The 18,464-nt window shown below is 47.3% G+C and overlaps 1 protein-coding gene across 1 annotated transcript; it reads left to right on the forward strand.

The window, feature by feature from the left end:
- Positions 1–2,231: 2,231 nt before the first annotated feature.
- On the forward strand, positions 2,232–18,146 carry SLC5A2 (solute carrier family 5 member 2). Its single transcript, XM_083707413.1, has 15 exons — positions 2,232–2,401; positions 5,337–5,408; positions 6,129–6,233; positions 6,847–6,906; positions 7,901–8,005; positions 8,274–8,379; positions 10,666–10,746; positions 11,593–11,822; positions 12,797–12,932; positions 14,039–14,146; positions 14,344–14,494; positions 15,109–15,277; positions 15,930–16,145; positions 16,759–16,930; positions 17,412–18,146. Exons 1-15 carry the CDS (start codon positions 2,291–2,293, stop codon positions 17,636–17,638), a joined length of 2,049 nt encoding a protein of 682 aa, XP_083563539.1. The 5' UTR covers positions 2,232–2,290; the 3' UTR covers positions 17,639–18,146.
- The last annotated feature ends 318 nt before the right edge of the window (positions 18,147–18,464 follow it).

Below are 18,464 nucleotides of genomic sequence, written 5' to 3' on the forward strand. Positions count from 1 at the left end.
TCAGGCAAGGAGAGGGGAGCGCTTGGCTGGGCCTGGGGGCTGAGAACAGAGCTTGATGAATCCAGCTCAACCAGAACAACCTTTGTGGTTCTGTTCCTGTACTCTGAGATTTTAGTCTTTCCTCTTGAGAGACCTTGCAAAAGAGACTAAACCTGGCAGGAGCTTTGAGTTTTGAGTGTAGCTGAGCTTTGTTCCATGTTTAGATCAGAAGGCCTGGCAAGTCTCCTAAGGCCTTTTGGAAAAGAATGGGGCGAGCCTCAACTTCAATTAGAATTCATCACAGTACATATTGAAAGCTTGTTTTCAGGGCTGAAACACTTCTGGTGCCCACAAGTATGTAAGAACCAACAGGCAGAGATGTCAGAGAATTCCACCAGAAGCCCAAATGGGTGTTGAAATTGCCACAATTCTGATTTTCACCCAAGGTCAGGGACAGATCTCCCACAAATGAATGAGTAGTAATCACTGTGGCTGTGGGGATTTTTGGGTCCATGAAAATTTCATAAATAATTAAGGTTCTTTTCTGCATGGTTTTTGATATGTAATTTGAATTATGTAATTAACTATGTTAGCTTTGACTGTAGTGGATAGGAAGACGAACAAAATAGGTTTTAGCAGGAAAATGTTATAAAAATCATGTATAGGTGGTATTTAACACCAGTTAAACTGGCCAAAATATATAGAACAAAAAATGAATTTTGGAAATGTAAGGGAAAGGAATGTACTTTTTACCATATTTGGTGGACATGTAAAGGAGGTAAAAGCTTTCTGGGAAATGTTATAAGTTAAATGATGTAAGTTAAAGAAAATGTTTAAAAACACCTTTGTTAAAAACCAGAAGCTTTTATGTTGGGTATAGTGGGTAGAGAGATACCGAGACAATGACTGGCAGAATCCGAGACCTGGGAGAAGAGTTGGTGGAAGAAGATTGGAAGAAATTTAAAGATTATCTGCAGAAACATTGTAAAATTAATGAATGTTAAAATGATGTTGGATTGAAAATAAGCAGCATTAGCAACAAAGTTAATAAGAATATGCAAAAATAAATTGATAATGGATGAAAATATAGAGTTATAATATGTTAAGATATAGAGTTAAGATAAATGAAAGAGGGTAAGGATTTGCTGATTTGATTATGTAAATGGGAATACAAAAAGGGGAGGTGTGAGGAGGTCAAGGAAACAAGCTAATGAGTTTAAAGTTATAAAAAATGGATTTTTTTTTTAATTTTTTCTTAACTATTCGTTTTTTGTATTTTGTATTGGTATTTTTCTTTTTTCCTTTTATGTATTTTTGTATGTTTTCCTTTTTATCTTTTTCTTTTTATATGTTTTGTTCTTTTTTTTGTATTTTGTAAACTTATGTTTATATAAAATCTCAATAAATATTCTATAAAAAAAGAGAGAGATACCGAGACAAGATAAAAAAAAATGTTCTTATATGCAACAACTGCAGCAAGAATTTTGTTAGCCCAAAGATGGAAACAACAGGAGTTACGAACAAAAGAATAGTGGCAGATGAAGCTGATGGACTTTGCAGAACGGGCAAAACTGACAGGAAGAATCCGGAACCAGCAAGACCAAGCAAAGGACTGGAACAAATTTATATTATATTTGAAAGACAACTGTAAGCAATTAACATCATTAGCAGGGCTATATGAAGATTTGCAAGATGAAATTCTACCTATTAAGGCTGAGTAATATAATATTTTAGGTAATGATATAACAAGGATAAGAAATGAAGCGAAATGTAAAGATGTAAAGTTTAATTTTGTAAACCGTCAGACGGGAGGGAGGGAAATTGTTAGGCTCAGTTGAGCCAGAGATAAAATAAGAGGGTACAATGCTACGTAATGTGATTATATGTAAAACCAATAAAAAACATTTATAAAAACAAAACAGGTTTTAGCAGGAGCCAAACTTAAAGCAGCGCTGATTGTGATGAACACAGGGGGGAATGGAAATTGCCACCCCTTGACATCCCTACTGCCAACAGGTGAAGTTTATCCAAGAAGGGAGATCCAGGAATCTGAAATGATCTGTCAGTTGCTGTCTGTGGAGACACACAACTTTTTGTCCGTAAAAGAAAAGGTAACAACTTGAGCCAGGGTTCCTGGAAGTTGCCCTCTCCCCACATCGCCCTGCTTCCCATCCACCACGTAGAGTCCAAGTTAATCGCACATCCAACCCATGACTGAGTTTTTTATTAACCACCACTCCTAGAAGAGCTGCCCCAGAGAGTTCCTTGACTTTGCCTACTTGACTGTGGGAGAGTCAGAGCTTGAGGCACCATGGAGGAGGAATCGCCAGTCCTTGAGCCAGAGAGGGCGGCCATCAACAATCCAGCAGACATTTCCGTCATCTGCTTCTACTTCCTTGCGGTCATTGGAGTCGGTCTGTGGGTATGTATGTAGGGAGGGAGGGTGCTCCTCTCACGTAAGAACACTTCCCTCATCTAGGGTTTTTTTTCCAGACTGTCTTTATTTTCAGGTGGGATTCTATCCCATCCGGGAAAATTCAGGTTGTGCAATTAGTTGATTGGGAGCTCCTGTGTAACAGACTTGTTTCTCCTCCCCTGAAACCAGACTTTTTGCAATAAGTCATGGGAAAATGCACCGAGAAATGAGTCTGTTTGATATACAATAATAATAATAATAATAAATTTTATTTATATCCCGCCCTCCCCAGCCGAAGCCGGGCTCAGGGCAGCTAACAACAATAAAACAGTACAAAAGTACAACACAAACAACACTCTAAAATCATTCATTATAAAATTAATTAAATTCAAGCCACTGGCCACCATTGGGCCAGAGCTCCGCGAAGATTGCCGAGGGAGGGAGTCAGGCTGTGCCCTGGCCAAAGGCCTGGCGGAAGAGCTCTGTCTTGCAGGCCCTGCAGAAAGATGTCAGGTCCCGCAGGGCCCTAGTCTCTTGTGACAGAGTGTTCCACCAGGTCGGAGCCACAGCCGGAAAAGCCCTGGCTCTAGTTGAGGCCAGCCTAACTTCTCTGTGGCCTGAGACCTTCAAGATGTTTTTATTTGAAGACCGTAAGTTTCTCTGTGGGGCATACCAGGAGAGGCGGTCATCCAATCTCCCTGCAAACAGAACCCAATAAATGCTTGATAAACAGGCTATCTGGAAGTGACCTAGGAAAGAAAGGACTCAGTTCCTCACTTAGAAAACAAAGCCTTGCTGTGGGAAAGGAATTGGAACCAGCATTTGAGGGGGAAACATGGAGCTGTCAGACCCAAGCCGGGCCAAACAACATACCATCACCTATTTTTCTGTTACTCAGCTCATTTCCTTGCATAGCTCAAAAGATTCCTGCATTGTAAGGGGTTGGACTAGGTGGACTCCCTTCCAAATTGACAATTCTAAGATTCTATTATTCTAGCGCAAACACAACTCGTTCACCCACCATCATCTCTCCATTTGAGTCTTCCATGTCTTCTCTCAGAGTATTTCAGCTTCATCCATTCATTTACAAGGCAACTTGGGTCCAGGGTCTCTTAAGGACAGCCTGATTCCTTATATCCCTGGTCTGACCACTGAGACATTTGGGGGAGTCTCTGTTAGTGGCCCCCAATGCCACCGATACACGGCTTGTATCTACCAGAAGCCACACATTCAATATTGCGAATCCAATCCTATGGAAAGCCCCCCCAGCTGAAATTAGACAGAACCACCACCCACCCCACCTCCATTGAATGTCAAGCGCTTGACAAAGACTTTTCCGTTCCAGCAGGCATTTTAAGTTCACCTGTTTTGATAATAAATTTTCATTTATTTTAGCCATTGTGTGTTGGCGGGGTGGGGATAGATTCTAATTGGTTTTATCCATCGTATACTTTTTAGAATTTCTTTATGTAGACTGCTTAGAAATCCTGGAGATTAAGTGTCCTGTATAAATAGTATAAATAAAACAAATTTACAGAAAGGAGCTGAAGTGCTAGACTCAAATGCACTCTAACAGTTCACTGAAGGGATTACTCAGTTACAAAATGTCATTAATAATAACTATAAGCATGAAAAACACAGAATAAATTTGTGGGGGTGCTGGTCCATTAGGGCTGCTCCTCCAACTTTGGTTGGCTTTCAGCTGGCCCCCGCCAGACCACCTTATTACTTGCAACCAGGCTGGGGGGGCATTGCCCATCAGCTTCCTCCTCCTTGATCTTAGTGTTTCCCTTCTAGATGCCTTCAGGGAGGAGGTTGGGGAGCAAAACTAGAATTAATTGACTCCACCTATCACTGGCTCTCGGTCCACCTCCTGTGGTCCTCCCTGCCTGCCACCCATCCAGTCCCAATGGGCAAAAGACACCAACTGATAAATTTGCCCGAAGGTTGGAGCTGATGCTTTCAGAAACACACCACACCCTGTTCAGTTTTGTTAAAACAGCTGCACTAGCTGCCCATCTGCTTCTGAGCCAGAAACAAGATTCTTGTATTAATTTACAAAACAACTTCGGTCCAGGGTAGCTCAGAAACCACCTAAACCTTTCTTTCCCAGCTCAATCCTGAGATCATTTGCAGGAGCATCGGTGGTCATTTGCCGATTTTGCAAGGCTCATTTGCTGTTGAAACCTGAATGTCACCCCTGATTGACAGGTCGATGTGTCAACACATGGAATGGGACCAAGTCTCAAACCCATGAAAGGCCACTGTGAGCCTATATTGACACCTCTCAAGGATGCAACTAGAACTTCTTTTTTAAAGCCTGATTAATATATCAAACTTCTCCCAAGGCACTGCAGATAAATACAAAGATTTAAACTAATCTGTGTATACCTAAACTGCAAGTTACTTGGATGTTATTAACTAAGTTATTTTTTTAAAGTGTTAAATTTAACTGGGGGCAGTCTGTTCTGTTATGCCGCCTGAGGCAGCTACTTCATGGCCCTGTAAATGCAGTTGAGGAACCTAGAACCCAAACACTGCCTCAAGACTTTCCTCTGCTGTTCTCCTCTCCTGCAGGGTTTCTCTGCCCCACATTCAAGCAGGGAGGCCTGTCACAAAGAGCATGTTTTCTGCTTTTCTCCCCATCCTTGTCTCTTCTCTTTGATCCTAGGCCTGGTTGTTCCAGATGGGTTAATGATTGCAAAAAGTTACACTGGTCAGGAATGTACTAGCAAGCTGGTAATGAGGTGTAAAATTGAACAGATTAGCAATTGAACAATCTGTTCCCTAAAGGATGGGATCCGTTCCCTCTGTGCATGTCTCCTTTTGATGCAGCCAGGGCAAGAAATACGCCCCATATTATAACACACCCACCCCAAAATGGCTGAGCCCTTCCACAATGTCTACTCATACCACCTTTCCTCTCTCTTTTGGCTCACAGTCGATGTGCCGGACCAACAGGGGTACCGTCAGGGGATATTTCTTGGCTGGTAGGAACATGGTGTGGTGGCCGGTGAGTAACAGAAAATGGACAGGAACAAAGGAAGAGATGGGAGCCCTGGGCTTGGGAACAGGGGAGAAAGAGGCCCCAAATCAAAGAATGGGAAAGCTTTTTCAGCCTGAGGGCCATATTCCCCTTTAGGCAACTTTCTGGGGGCCGCAGGCCAAGTGCACAGGCAAAAATGGGCGAAGCCGTGGATGTTTACCTTTGTACAGTAGGCCAGTTTCCAGACAGAGTCACACACCCCTCCCTCCCCACCATTCAGGGAAGCAAAAGGCATTACTAGAATTCAAGGACACACATCCCAATGAAGGTGTGAAGCAAGGCTGCTTAGGGGTGTGGCCCCAGGGAGAGCCCCAAGGGCCAGTCCTGGGGCTCGAAACACCTGCCCCAAATACTTCAGCTTGGGGAGATGGATGGATAGGAATGAAATAAGATGATGAGAATGGGAGGGTGGAAAGATAGATCAGAAGACAGGGAAGATCGGGAGCGAAGAGGAAAAACTACAGGGAAGCAAAAAGAGAGTGAGAAATAAATTAAGATGATGAACAGGCATGGCAGGGAGAGAATTAAAATATTTAGGACATTGGATGAAATTGGAGTTAGGAGGGAAGAGAGGGAAGAAGCACCGAGGTCAAGATGGCGGGTGGGCTTTGGTGTGTTGTTGGTGGTGTGCGTGGGGAACCTCAAGAAGCTGCCCAATCCCTTCTTTGGCGGTTGGTGTGCCCACAGATCGGCGCCTCTCTCTTTGCCAGCAACATCGGCAGCGGTCATTTTGTGGGCTTGGCAGGCACTGGGGCAGCGACCGGCCTGGCCGTGGCAGGATTCGAGTGGAACGTAAGCAATGGGCTGCAGGCTCCATCTTTCTTTTTCGGGAAACACAGCGTGCGGTTGGGGAGGCAAGATGCTTTCATTCGGCGAATGGAAACTGCAAGCGGGACTGATCACATACACACTTGGCTCGGGGCCTGCTGTCACCTGGGCAGCTTTCTGAGGGCCACCTGCCATCTGTGGGTGGGCCATAGTGGAAAGTGGGAGGGGCAACACATGCAAATTCTCCCTTTGTACAGTAGGCTAGTTTCTATGCAAACACACACTCCATCCTTCATCCAGGCCATCCAGAGGCAAGATCAGAGTGCAAGGGAACATTCCAGCCAGGCACAAGCACTCAAGGAGGGTGTGAAGCAGGGGGCAGTGAGTGGTTTGGCCTGGGAAGAGTTCTGAGGGCCAAGCAGAGAGGTCTTGAGGGCCACATCTGTCTTTTCCTATAGACATTCAGCTGGTATTGATTTTCCCAACGTTAAAAGGCAGCGATAGAGGAAACTTCACCCATTACATTTCTGCCTCTTACGAACACGTTAATGACATAGAAGCCCTACCAAAAAACAAGATTATTATTTTTTAAGTGAAAACTTAAGCCACCCTAACCCTCTTCTGTCTTTCCTCCCAGGCTCTCTTCCTTGTCCTCCTCCTAGGATGGCTCTTCGTCCCGGTCTACCTCACAGCTGGGGTAATAAGAACACACGTTGCTTGCTTCTTTGTGACATTTGAAATCTCTTCAAGGAACCCAGGGTAGCCCCATGGTTCTCCCTAACTCCAATTTTATCCTCACAACTGTACTGGGTGTGGGTTGGGCTGAGAGATGGAGACTGATCTGCAGTCACCCAGCTAGCATCATGGCTGCACAGAAGTTTGAACTCAGGTCTCCCATGTCTAAATCCAGCATTCTTAACTCCTTGGCTATGTCAAACAACGACTGGTGTGTGAAAACTGAGGGCACGAGAAGAGGAAGATGCTGAGTGGGTCTGGGTGGCAAGAGAAAAGAGGATGGAAAACCAGGATGCCTGTGGGGTTAGTAGGTTGGGAATGGAAGAGCAGAGCCAAAATATTGGATTCATCCCAGGGAGCATGCTAAGAAGCTAACCCTTGGAACAAGAAGCTCCCCTTTTCCCATATACAGCTGTGTGCCATTAATACCTATTTATTAGACCAGGTGTGGAGAACCTGGGACCTTCCACATGTTGCTGAACTACAAACCATTCAGCCCTGGTAAGCATGGCCATTGGCCAGGGATCATGGGAGTTGTAGTTCAGCAACAATCTGAAGGGCCGAAGGTTCCCCGCACCTCTACTACACCAATAAGCTTCAGATTTAAGCAGAGTATTCATTTTAAATGTGCAATAAAAAAAAAAATCAAATGTTAACAACAAGTTGACTTTAAATTTATCATCATAATGTGAGCTTTTTTAAAAAAATCAACAATCACACACACAAATTACATGTCTAGAAAGGCTTGCCAAAGAAGAATAGCATTTTTAGCAGGCATCTAAAACAGTAGTGCAAAGTTGCCTGTCTTATGTCAAGGGGCAGGGAGTTCCAGGGTTTAGGCGTTGCCCCTCTGAAAGATTAACTCCTTGCTAGTGCAGAGCAAACATTATGCGGTTCTTGCTTATTGCTATGAAAGACAGCAGTGACATCTCCCTTGTTGCTTCCTCCCCCTGCAGGTCATCACAATGCCACAGTACCTGAAGAAGCGCTTTGGAGGCAGACGTATCCGACTCTACCTCTCCGTCCTCTCCCTTTTCATGTATATCTTCACCAAGATCTCAGTAGGTCATTTCTCTGGGCATGAAGAACTGAGAGGGTGGGCAAGTGGGTGCAGGATTTCCAACAAGGGTTTGGCTGGTCCACTTCCACCTGAGGAGAGAAGGCCACATTAATGGTGCAACGAAAGCTGCCAGGCAAAGCCTGCCCCCTCACCCAGTCTCCTGGCGAGGCCACCTCTTGGAGAGGGAAGAACCCCTTTCCCATTCTGATTTCTTTGGGGACCATTAGCCATGATCCATGGACTTGGGCTTTCTCTTTCTCACCTGGCAGGTGGACATGTTCTCTGGAGCAGTCTTCATCCAGCAAGCTTTGGGCTGGAATATTTATGTGGCCGTCATAGCCCTCCTGATCATAACCACCATTTACACAGTGACAGGTAACTGGAACGTTGAAATGGTTATCGGAACAGGCTGGTGGCAGGGAATACAATAGAGAACCGGGTTGCCAACCGGCCACGAGAGAGAGGCAGCCTGACCTGTTCATGCCCCTTTAACCACAGCAGAAACCAGCTTTTCAGACCGTCAACCTGTTAACTGCTGCAAGTCAACGTGCTTGACAGGCACAGGGGCAAATGACACCTCATCCCCAGAGCCAAGCTATATTGTACTAATAGCTTTCTTCTTCTTTTTCTTCTTCTTCTTCTTCTTCTTCTTCAGTCACTTGTAGCCAAGTAAGATTGTCTTCCATGAACACAGTTTTAACAGTGAGTCTGTGACTGTGGAGGCCAATTTTGGATCCACACGTCCTTCCACAGTGGGGACATTGGTTTCCGGGCGAGAGTTGATCTCTGCGTGGATTTGCCAAGCGTGCCTTCCTCTTAGCACGTTTCTTCTTTTTGTCGTGAGTTCGAGCATCTTCAAAGCCCATGATACTAATAACACCAAGGGCTGGTCAAGGGTTTGCTTGCTTGCTTGCTTGCTTGCATCTGAGGCAGAAAATCCCAGATGCGCCTCTCCCCATCCCAGGCAGCAAATAGAAAATAAGAATGAATTAAATAATAAACTATTTGCTGCCATTTTGTGAAACTGCTGGCCTAACGGAAGGACAGGCAGTCATTTCTAGTTCATAAGATGGAAACCTCAGAGAGGTAGATAGGCAGGTCTGTGCACATATGTGGAAGAGAAAGAGAATGGGAGAGGGAGAAAAGGGAAGAAGTGTGTGTGTGTATGTATGTGAGAGGAGAAGAGTGTGTATGTATTGCAGTGAGTGACAGACATATGAGAGTGAGAGAGACTGAGAGGCAAGGCTCTCTCTCTCTCTCTCTCTCTCTCTCTCTCTCTCTCTCTCTCTCTCGTGTGTGTGTCTGTGTCTATGTCTGTGCCAAGCATGGCCGTTACTCCTTGCATTAAACAAGTTAATTGCATACGATTTCCCGACCAACCCACCCCCTGCTTAGAAATGGACTTTGCGCTCTTTGTGTGTTTGAATCACAAGGAGGGAGCCTCCTCTCACTGCACTATCTCCCCTTCCCTCCATCCCGGCACGTAGGCAATCTTACCCCTGGGAACATTACGCACATTTTCTGCCCTCAGATCTTCAAGCGCAGCCTTTTCTGAGTAAACTCCAGATCTATTTGCCCCAGCTTCTATTTGCCCCAAGTAGAAGAACTAAGCTCTATTTGGCTCCGAAAACTGCTTCCTGGGCTAATAGGAGCAGCTGAGGAGGAGGAAAGGGTTCAACCCCCATTCCTCAAACTGGGGGACCCCACTTCTACGAGTCACTTTTAAAAAATAAGACACAGCAGCAAGGGCTAAGGGCCTAACTCTGGCTGAAAATATGCAAAGGAATGTACCTCAGACCGTGGGCAGAATGCCTCAGTAATACGTAACCGCTGCTTACACATGCCACTGAGTTTTAGTGCTCTGGGCATTCAGGTGTTGTTTCCTTGAAGAGTTGAGGCATTCCCTATTTTTCTAAAAATTGATAACAAACAGGCTAGGCTACCTGAAAATGGCAAACATCAATGGCACGTATAATAAAGCTACTGCTGATCCACAGATTTGACACCCATTTTTCAAAGCACTGTCATTCCATGACGCTTCCACCTCATGGATGAAGTTGCCAATGTTTCTAGTTTTCTGTCCTGAAATCATTGGCTGCGGTTGTTTTTAGAACGCGTTTTGTCATCTATACGTCAACCACTCCTTTGGGAGGGAGGGCAGGATATAAACTGAATGAATGTACAACTGAAGGGAAAGGCTGCTGTGCCTTTAAATACCTATGCAGCAGGCAGAGCTTCAACAGGCAAAGCTTTGCCTCATCCTGAGGGAGAGTTCACCTGTTGAATTTCTGACTGACATTAAGGATCCCTTCCAGGGAAAAAGATAAGCAGCCTGACTAGTGATGAACAGGAAGATCAGGTCTGGTTATTCCTTTAATGCCCTTGAGAAACCCCGATCTGTTGCTGGTCTGTGTTATAGTGGTAGCATTTCGACAGAGCCTCTTGCGCACATACGGCTTTACAGAGTTTAAGAGGACAGGTCTTTGCCCTGAGGAGCTTACAGTCTAAAGTGCAGCTGGTGCCAAGTGAAATGGATCCACCAAATGACAAGATGATCCCCAGGATCCCTGTTCCAACTCTGCAGTTCTATGATTCTATGATTTAGTGCAGTAATATGGTTCCCTATGACGTGTGCATGGCCTTCTCCTGTCTTTCCTCCAGGTGGGTTGGCAGCGCTGATGTTCACAGACACAATCCAGTCATTTGTCATGATTAGTGGATCCTGTGTCCTGATGGGGTTTGGTGAGTAGGTCACTTCCCGTGGCGGATATGACACTGAGGCATGGGCACCATATTGGTAACAGAGGCAGTGGGGTGCAATGGTTAGAGGTTTGGACGAGGACCTGGAAGACCAGGGTCCAAGTCCTCATTGAGTGACCTCGGGGCAGTCACTGACTCTTGGCCAAACCTACCTCACAGGATTGTTGTGAAGATAAAGTGGGGAGGAGGTGGAATCCACCCTGTACGCCACCTGGAGGTCCTTGAAGGTGGGACATTAAACAAATCAACAAACAAGCTTTTAATCAGTGCTAAAATGCTTTCCCCACTGTTTTTCAAAGAAATATATTAGATATTAATGAAATATTTTCTGAACTTAAAACATTGGAAAAAGTGGTGCTTAAATTAAAGTAATAAAGAGAGCTATAAAGCTAAAATGCTTTAAAAAACAACAACCTCTGGTCATCACCATTTTAGCAATTTTCTCCACCTTCCCAATCTACATTCCTGATCCAAAACACTTCTTTTTTTACCAAAAGCACACACACAAAACCCATATCCGGGGTTGCGCTGGGGGCTTGGTGCTAAATGAATACTTTATTTTACTTATTTTTAAACTAGGATTATTATTTTTGATGAGGTAACTCAGCTGCGCATCTTCCACATTTCACATATCCCTTGTACAACTCTGGTTTGAAAGTCTTGTTCTAAAAACAATCTTTATTTGTGATTTATTTGTGGTGGAGAAAGCCTGGGTTCTTTTGGGGTTGGAAGGAAAAGTCTGGGCAACCGTAGCAGATGTTTGGGGTGACATTATGAGTGGGTGTGCCATTTCCTGTCTTTAAATTGCCCGCCTCTATTCCGCTGCAGCCTTTAACGCAGTGGGAGGATACCAGGCGCTGTTCGACAAGTACATGAAGGCCCTTCCCAGGCAGACCCTTTCCCCGAACCCCGCTCTGTACAACATCTCAGCCTCCTGCTACCTGCCCCGCAAAGACTCCTTTCAGATGATGAGAGATGCCGTCGTCAGCGACATGCCCTGGCCGGCTGTTATCCTTGGCCTCTCCATCAATTCTCTCTGGTACTGGTGCACTGACCAGGTATGGCAAGGCAAGGGCGAGAGTATCTCTCTCTCTCTCTCTCTCTCTGCCTGGCTGTATCGCAATCTCCTAATGGCTTCTTGCACAAGATCATACCCTTTTCCTCTGGATTTCAACACCCAGTTTCTGACTCGCCGCCTTTCTAATGTTGTAACTTTTCTGCAACCAGGACTTGATCGTTCTGGTTGCAGTTTCCTGCACCTTTTCCAGCTTTGTGCTATTTGAGTTGCAATGGCCAGAACTGGATATACAGCAGTGGTTCCCAACTGGGGGTCCGCTTAACCCACCCAGGGGGTCCCCATGGCACCATTCATGTAACAAAAACTACCATAGAGATATCACAAGCAGGGGATCCGTGGCTTGGCGTTTAAAAAAAAAGGGGCTCCGCAGTACTTAGCCAATTGGAAAACACTGGTATTCAGTTTTTCCAAGTGCAGTTGCACCATAGATTTGCACACAGTGGGCTGGGGAACCTCCTGCTAGCCAATTAAAAAAAGAAAAGGCCACTTGTCAATTAGCTGATGTCATCCTGATGGGCAGGGGATGTCAGATGACATGCAGGGAACAGTGCTCAGTTTGGCTGTGTGGCACTGTTCCCTGCCCATCAGTTCATAAGTGGGGATGTGGAGGTGTTACCGGTAAATCCTGCAGGGACCTACTGTGCATAGTCAATCCTTGCAAAAAGCAGAATTTATGAGCAGCGATTTACATCCTGCCCCCCCCCTGTACACCAACTTTGACAGATGAGAGGGGTATCAAAATGACGGTATTATTATTATTATTACTGTGGTTTTTGCTATTGAAAGGTGTGTGGTCTCACCTGTCTGCCAAGCACCTGACATCATGATGACATTTGTTGAATGACAGGTGAGGGATCCTCAGGGTAAAAGCCACCCCACCCCAGGTGTAAAGGCATTAGCTAAATCATGGAAAAGATGACTGGCAGCAAAAGTTCCTGTTTTCATCCCGCACAGGTGATCGTGCAGAGGTGCCTGGCTGGGAAGAACCTCACCCATGTCAAAGCCGGATGCATCCTTTGTGGCTACCTCAAGCTGCTGCCCATGTTTCTTATGGTTATGCCTGGCATGATTAGCCGGATCCTGTATCCAGGTAAACAGCTGGGGAGAGCTGGGGAGGCAGGTCGGAACTGGGGGGAGGAGGTCACGTCCTGGTATTCCATGAAGGCGGAAAAAGTTTGGATTGCTTTCCTGATCTCAGGGCATGCTGCTGGTGCTAGACTGCCGACGCACAACACAACCACAACCTTCAGTCCTGTCACCAGTGGCCTGAATAGAGCTGATGGGCTTTTATTCTCAATATATGCGTTGCCCTCACTAACTACTGCTGTTGCGACTGGGCAGCTGCGCTTATTCTGCATGCATTTAAGATTTAATCAGATAATCTTAGGCCATGGTACATTTGTTAGCCTGCAACCGCCACAAAGCTCTCTCCTGCTTTTGTTGAAAAACACTAACACAGTTACCCTTCTAGAAGCTGAAAAGTGAGTTTGGTTCCTCTCAGCAGGTAGAAACTTCCAGCTCTCCAGCTTTTTTCTCCACTTTCGTTGTGCTCTTGGAGACCTCAAGAGATTGCTGGCGGTTTAAGAATTTAGGTTGCATGCACACCATACATTTAAAACAGATTTTCCTGCCAAAGATTCCTGGGAACTCTAGTTTAAGGGTGCAGGGGATTGTGGCTCTGTGGGGGGTAAACTAAAGTTCCATGGTTCTTTGAGGGTGGGACGTAAGCACCTATTTAGACATTGGCTACCTGCAACGTAAAAGCCAACGGCTCTGGCCCGGCACCCAGTAAGCGGCGCACACACAAAACATCAGTCCAGAACTGAAGGCACCCCTGCAGTCTTCCCATGACACCTGCAGCTCCCCCCACAACTCACCAGTCCTTGGGCATGAGGTAGCTGTCTTTCCCTTCCTTGAAAAAATACACAGAGCTGAAACAAGGAAGTTCCCCTTCCCCTTCCTGCTCTGCGGGCTTCTCCAGGCTCAGAATAAGTCTGCAGAATCAGACTTCCATCCAAATCCTTTGGAAGAGAGGAGTGGGTGTGCACACGATTTCTCACTTCCTGTCTCTCTGCAAGTGGGGAGAAGGGGTGGCCCCCACGACCCTCGTTCAAAGATCCAAATGTACTGACAGGCCGGCGACACCTGCAGTTATTTTAATCCGGGAGTTTCATTGCGTCCCCTCTGCTTTCTCAGACGAAGTGGCTTGCGTCATCCCAGAGGAATGCAAACGGATCTGTGGCACGGAAGTTGGGTGCTCCAACATTGCGTACCCCAAACTGGTGGTGTCTCTCATGCCGAGTGGTAAGGAGCGGTGCTGTTGAGGGGAGGGAGGGATTTTGCCTGACTTCATTGCGCTTGAAATCCTGAGTCCTTCGGAACCCACTGCGCTCGCCTTATTATGGATTCTGACCAGCTCCATCTGTGTCACCTGAGAGATGCTGAGCTCCAAGGAAGACGGACCTGCTTCCCTTCCCACTTCATTGTGTCTCCCTCCGCAGGCCTCCGGGGTCTCATGCTGGCTGTGATGCTGGCGGCATTAATGAGCTCGCTGGCTTCCATCTTCAACAGCAGCGGTACCCTCTTCACCATGGACATCTACAACCGCCTGAGGCCGCAAGCCAGCGACAAGGAGCTCTTGATCGTGGGCAGGTGAGGAAGAGCGCTGGGTCATGCCACCATAGCTGTTGACTTTTTCCTTTTTTAAAGGGAAATTCCCTTATTCCGAATAGGATTCCTTGCAAGAAAAGGGGAAAGTTGACAGCTATGTGCCCCACGCCCATTGAGTACAACTTCATTCGCTAAGATAACTTAATGGAGCCCTGCAGCAGAAATGGGGAGCTCAGGACGCGTCCAGTTTGACAGCTATGTGCCCCACGCCCATTGAGTACAACTTCATTCGCTAAGATAACTTAATGGAGCCCTGCAGCAGAAATGGGGAGCTCAGGACGCGTCCAGTTTGCCTCCATTCTGCTGTAGGGACATATTTGAAAACCCTAAAAACTGTCACGGAACAAATACATTTTTTACATTAAAAAAAACTAGCAACAACCACAGACCAGATACGTTGACTGCCAAGATGGCTTTTGTAAAAATTCTTTTGGAAAACCAAACCAGTTGATGCCACAGCACAAGGCAAGGACTTGCAGAAATCCCTCGCCAACTGCAACCAAGCACTGCTGGCTAAATGCCTTTGGTGGTGCCTCCATTCTCCTGCTCTCCCCAAGGGAGGTGCTGCGTTCTCACCTTGCTGTTGCTCCCCACAGAGTGTGGATCCTGCTCCTTGTGGGAGTGAGCATCGCGTGGATCCCAGTGGTGCAGGCAGCCCAGGGGGGCCAGCTCTTCGACTATATCCAGTCCGTCAGCAGCTACTTGGCCCCGCCGATCGCGGCCATTTTTCTCCTTGGGCTCTTTGTCAAAAGGGTTAATGAGCAGGTGAGTGACAATCGGGAAGGGGCCAGCATGGGAAAGGGACACTCAGCCAGTGGTGAGGAAAGCCAGGTGTCTAAGATAAAGGGAATTTAAGCAATAGGCAGTAGCCATTTTGGGATATGGAATTCAGGTGCTCGGGGGATGGGGAAACACTGGAATAGAAGATACAGTGGTACCTCAGGTTACATACGCTTCAGGTTACATACACTTCAGGTTACAGACTCCGCTAACCCAGAAATAGTGCTTCAGGTTAAGAACTTTGCTTCAGGATAAGAACAGAAATTGTGCTCCGGCGGTGCAGCAGCAGCAGGAGGCCCCATTAGCTAAAGTGGTGCTTCAGGTTAAGAACAGTTTCAGGTTAAGTACGGACCTCCGGAACGAATTAAGTGCTTAACCCGAGGTACCAGTGTACAGAGAAGTCACTGCAAAGAAGCCTAACTCTCCATAAAGCATGTCACAGGTTTATTTTAGGATCCATCCTTGTTCAGATTCTGCTGCGGACCCTCAACTTTAGGGTGCAGAACAGGAGACCAAAAAGAACAGGACAAGCAAATATTTGGGTTAGAAAAGATGCAAAGCAGCCAGACCTAGCCCAGCGCCTTGGCTCTGTTGTTCATCCTTCTCTTTCACCCTGTTTTTCTCTCTCCCTCTTTAGGGTGCGTTCTGGGGGCTGGTGGGGGGGCTAGCCATAGGCATGGCCCGGATGATCCCGGAATTTTTTTACGGGACAGGAAGTTGCCTCTTCCCCAGCACCTGCCCCCGCCTGATCTGTGGAGTCCACTATCTCTACTTTGCTTTCATCCTCTTCTGCCTCACGGCCACCATTGCGGTGGCTGTCTCTCTCTGCACCTCACCTATCCCCGAGAAACACGTAAGTATAGAGGCCGGGTGGGCAGAGGAATTCCACGGGAACCTGGCACACAAAGCTAAACTGGGGGTTATAGGGTGACAGGGCCTCACTGCCAAGACAACTGAGGGTTGCCACCTCCAAATCCGCAGCCTCCAAAAGCCCAACTCTAGTTTACAGTCTTTAAATGCATGGTGGGGGTGTGGCTCATTTTGGCTAAGGCAGGCCTAGTGGTATGAAAGACGAGCCACAGAAAAGTATATTTAGAGCACACACAAGAATCCTGGGAACTGTTGTTTTCCCTTTCACAAAACTACAGTTCTCGTCGCATTTAACAAACTACGGTCTAACTACCAACCAGTTGACGGAGTGCCCCCCCCCATTTGTTCTCTGGCACAGAGCCACTTCCTTTGGTCCCTTAATGGCCCATTACCCAGGCTATCGCCTCACTAGGAAGCTAGCCTGGCTACTCCAAGACTTAGAAGGGGGCCCAGGCATACAACCTACCCGTCTGCCAACGCATAACAATACTATATTTGCCCATCTGTTGTCAAGGGAAGGAGAGGAGGGCTTGGGCAGGTGAGCAACGCAAGCATGCACCTTGCGTCTAACCAAACCACTCGTCTTGCCACCCTAGCTGCATCGCCTGGTGTTCAGCCTCAGACACAGTAAAGAGGAGCGAGTTGATCTGGACACGGAGGAAGAGGAGGAAGCCAAACAAAGGGAGGCTGCCCGGCAGCAGCGCCGGGAACATGCAGAGATGGAAGCCGCCAGGAACGGGAGGCTGGAGCAGGCGCTGGAGGTGGAGGGTGAGGCAGAGAGGAGGCTTTGTATTGCAAGGGTGGGAAGCCTTTCGCACCCCAAGGGCCATATTCCCTCCTGGAGAGCTTTCCGAGGGCCACATGCAGGGTCAGGTGCAAAAGTGGGAGGAGCAGCAAATGCAAATTTTACTTTTGTAAAGTAGGGCAGATACACACATTCACACACCTGTCTCAATCCCCCATTCAGAGACATGAGTTTGAGGACATATTCCAGGCAGGCAAAAACAACTGAGTTTTGAGGAAAAGTCCTGGGGAACATTCCAAGGGCCAGTGAGAGGGGCTCATAGGGCCACATTTAGCCCCATCAGGAGATGAGAGGCAGGCCATTCCACTTTTCCCCTCTTAACTATCCCTGCAGGAGGCCCCAAACCACTTATTACTTGGTGGCGTCATTTTCCTTCTGAGGTGGCCTCAGCCACGCAGCCTTGTAGGCCCTGACCATCCTCTGTTTCTTCCCCTCTCCGCACAGATCCCAAAGCAGCGGCTTCCTCTGGCAGGCTGCGCCGGTGCCTCGGCTGGTTCTGTGGGATGGCGGCAGAGAGCCAGGAGCAGCCGGAGCCGAGCCCAGAAGAGAAGGCTGAGGAGCTGCGGCGCCTGACAGACATCACTGAGCATCCAACATGGAGGCGCGTCGTCAACATCAACGCCGTCGTCATGATGGCCCTAGCGATATTTTTGTGGGGCTACTATGCCTGAGCACCACCCAAGACGACAGCTCTCCATAAACCTCTTGACACCCTCCCATACACCAACCCCATCTGGGCATAACTTCAGCCTCTGAGGGACAGTGGCATCAACGAGTTGTCAGGGAGCGAGCAGTCATCAACCCGCCAGCCAGGATCACCCAAGCCCACCAAAGACCAGCCCTTGTAATCCAAGTCAGAGAGGGCATCATAACGTGACACACAGAAGGGGAAGCTGTGACCTTTCACGTGTTGTTGGATTCCAGTTCCCATCAGCCCCAACCAGCATGGCCAGGGATGATGTGCTTTGTAGTCTAACATCAGGGAAGGGTACTGGCTCCCCGTGCGTGTTGTAGCAAGATGCGCCACTTTGAAGGTCCTTCTTTGTTCCTCTGTGCAATACCACATATACTGCCTCTCTCCCACAGCCCTCACCTCGAAGGCATGAAGCCTATGAGGAAAGACAAACCACCCAATGTTAGTGGCGTTACAAAAAAATAAAATAAAAGAATGGCACGTTCTTCTTGGGGTCCTCACCCCTTCGAGTCCCTAGAGCAAGACATTCTAACTTCTTGTCCATGCTTCCACTTTTCTCAGGTCTGGTCATCCAAACCACACACTTTCTCCCAATGCTTTTCACCTTCATCCCATTTGTGCGGCCCCTGGAATCCAAGTACCCCTCATGCCGTCATCACCATTTTCACCAAGGTCAGTGTAACAGAGGTTGTTCAGTTCCTCCAGAGCCACATGGAGGTCATGAGAGTCAGGCACAAGGGTACCTCCCTTATTACTTGGTTTGAGGTAGGCAATGCTGGCCTGCCCATCCCCCCCCCCAGTAG

This window comes from Podarcis gaigeae (genome assembly GCF_964106915.1).
Source record: "Podarcis gaigeae genome assembly, chromosome: 13".
NCBI classification, from domain to species: domain Eukaryota; kingdom Metazoa; phylum Chordata; class Lepidosauria; order Squamata; family Lacertidae; genus Podarcis; species Podarcis gaigeae.